The sequence below is a fragment of the Cyprinodon variegatus genome, unplaced genomic scaffold (genome assembly GCF_000732505.1).
Source record: "Cyprinodon variegatus isolate N-32 unplaced genomic scaffold, C_variegatus-1.0 Scaffold7, whole genome shotgun sequence".
NCBI lineage: Eukaryota > Metazoa > Chordata > Actinopteri > Cyprinodontiformes > Cyprinodontidae > Cyprinodon > Cyprinodon variegatus.
Genome location: NW_015150460.1, coordinates 447,094 through 449,151, shown reverse-complemented (window position 1 = coordinate 449,151; position 2,058 = coordinate 447,094). Strand labels below are relative to the sequence as shown.

At 42.2% G+C, this 2,058-nt stretch overlaps 1 protein-coding gene across 1 annotated transcript in view; it reads right to left on the bottom strand.

Annotated features, from left to right (window-relative positions):
• Positions 1-6: 6 nt before the first annotated feature.
• Positions 7-2,058, bottom strand: part of foxm1 (forkhead box M1) — an 8,204-nt gene continuing 6,152 nt past the window's right edge. The window contains exon 9 of the mRNA XM_015376372.1: positions 7-1,819. Coding sequence (XP_015231858.1) covers positions 1,040-1,819 — 780 coding nt within the window. The 3' untranslated portion in view covers positions 7-1,039. The remainder of the gene's footprint in view (positions 1,820-2,058) is intronic.

Sequence of the window (2,058 nt, the reverse complement as noted above, 5' to 3'; positions counted from 1 at the left end):
GAAACCAACTTTCTTTAAAAACAGCTGTTTAAAGCGCTGAAACTGACACGATTTAAAGAGTTAAGACAACCCAACGACCCCTTTTTTTAAAAGCACACATTATTTTGTGGTTAAAAATAGGTGAAGAATGTCCTTCAAAGATTGGTGAACATCAACACTCAATATTCTGCATTCCTTACATTAGCTGTTTACATAAATTCCTCTGTTTCAGATACAAAGTGCCCTTCAGCTGCTAAGAGCCCATCAAACAGTAATTACAGTGAAGATTTCTGAAAACAACAATCATCACAGACAATCCTATTGCTGTTAGTGCTACTTTTAATACTTTTTATTGCTGGTCCAATATTGGGTTGCAAAGCACGGGAACCCAATAAAACAAAAAGTACTCTAAGTGATCAGACAAACTATTACACAACTAAAACAGTATAACATATATTATGATGTGCAAATCAACATTTATACACTTAAATATTTCTCTTCCCATGCAGCTCTTTAAAGCAAGTTATACAGAGTAGATAAATGAAAGGAAAATTAATTGAGAGAAATAACAGGAGGTCAGTAAAGCTCTTAATCTGACCTGCTCGCTAAAACTGACCCTTGGATTTTATTGAGGAAGTAAAGCAGGAAGAATCAGCTAAAAAGAGCAAAGCATGTGTGAACACCAAAGAACAGACAGATTACTGAGAGCAGCCTTTTTTATGCAGCCAGTTGCTAATAAAAAGCTCAATTAAACTACATTTATCAGCATAATTGATCTGAATAAAGCTGGTATCTCTTGAATATTTCATCTGTGTTGGAGCGGAATCAATAAATTATAGTTGCACAGAAAAAATAAGATTAAAAACAAACATGTTGAGGTCTATCATGCCTCTAGACTGATATAAACTTTTAAAAACATCAAAGACGGAACATATAACCCACACAGTAACCAGTTTAAAGAGTCCAGTCAAGAGCATTAAAGAAGTAGGTTTGCTTTGCTGAGGAAGTCTGCGTGTGCTTTAGTGTTCAACAACAGGTTTTTATGGTTTTAGCCACCAGGCTAAACAAACTGACCGAGAAACTCAGACAAGCTGATGTTAGCAATGCCCAGGTCTTCGTCGTCGAGGGCAGAGAAGCTAATGTCCACCAGTATCTTGCTCAGGCTGTCGTTCAGGGTGTCCAGGATGAGGCCCTCTGTGATGGAGCGGTTAGACGACGGGGCGACTGAAGCTCCTGCATGCTGCAGCTCAGAGGGGGGATCTGATGGCGGCACTCTGCAGGTAGCATGAGTGAGCAGCTCCCTGGGGGAACTGAACAAAGGCAGCTCTTTGAATGGAGTGCTGTTGAAGCTGAAGGTGGTGTAATCCCGTTGGGGCGTGACTATTGGACCACCCGGTGTGCGAATGGGGCTGAAGTCGAGGGTGCCCTGCCCACCTTTTCCCACGGGGGTCACCTTCCAGGGTTCGAGAGAGACACTAGGTGGAGGCTTGCTTGGGGTGGAGGAGCTGAGGTGGCTGTGGCTTTTTATAGGGGTTTTGAAGTAGAGTTCGCGCTCAGGACTGCTTTTTATGTTCTTCTGCTCGTTTGGATCAGATTCTCTCATGTCCTGGAAGGTGGAAGCGTCTGAAGCAACACCGGAGTCAAAGAAGCTGTCATCCGGACAGACGAGGATGGGCTCTTCTTGCAGAGAGTTCACTAGACTCTGTTTGCGCCTGGAGCGACTGGACTGTCTCTTTGGAGAAGGTCTGCATGTCTCACATTGGATTGGAACATTTACAGGTTCCACCTTCAGATTGTTCAGCAGAGGTAGAGCCACAGCCGGGGTGTTGCTCTCTGTCACCTGTCAAACAACCATAGAGTGGAACATATGACTTATATTCACAGGGAAAATGGGATATAACCAGAGTTCCTACAGGGTTTTAATATGAAAAAAATAAAGCCCTATTTTTATTCTCCTCAGGCTTTGCTCTCGGTCATTACACTGTAAAAAATCTAAATCTAGATAAGTCATTCTTTCTTAAAATAAGTGCATTTATTCTTGGTTTGAGGAGGTAAAAGAGACACTTTGCCAATGGAACA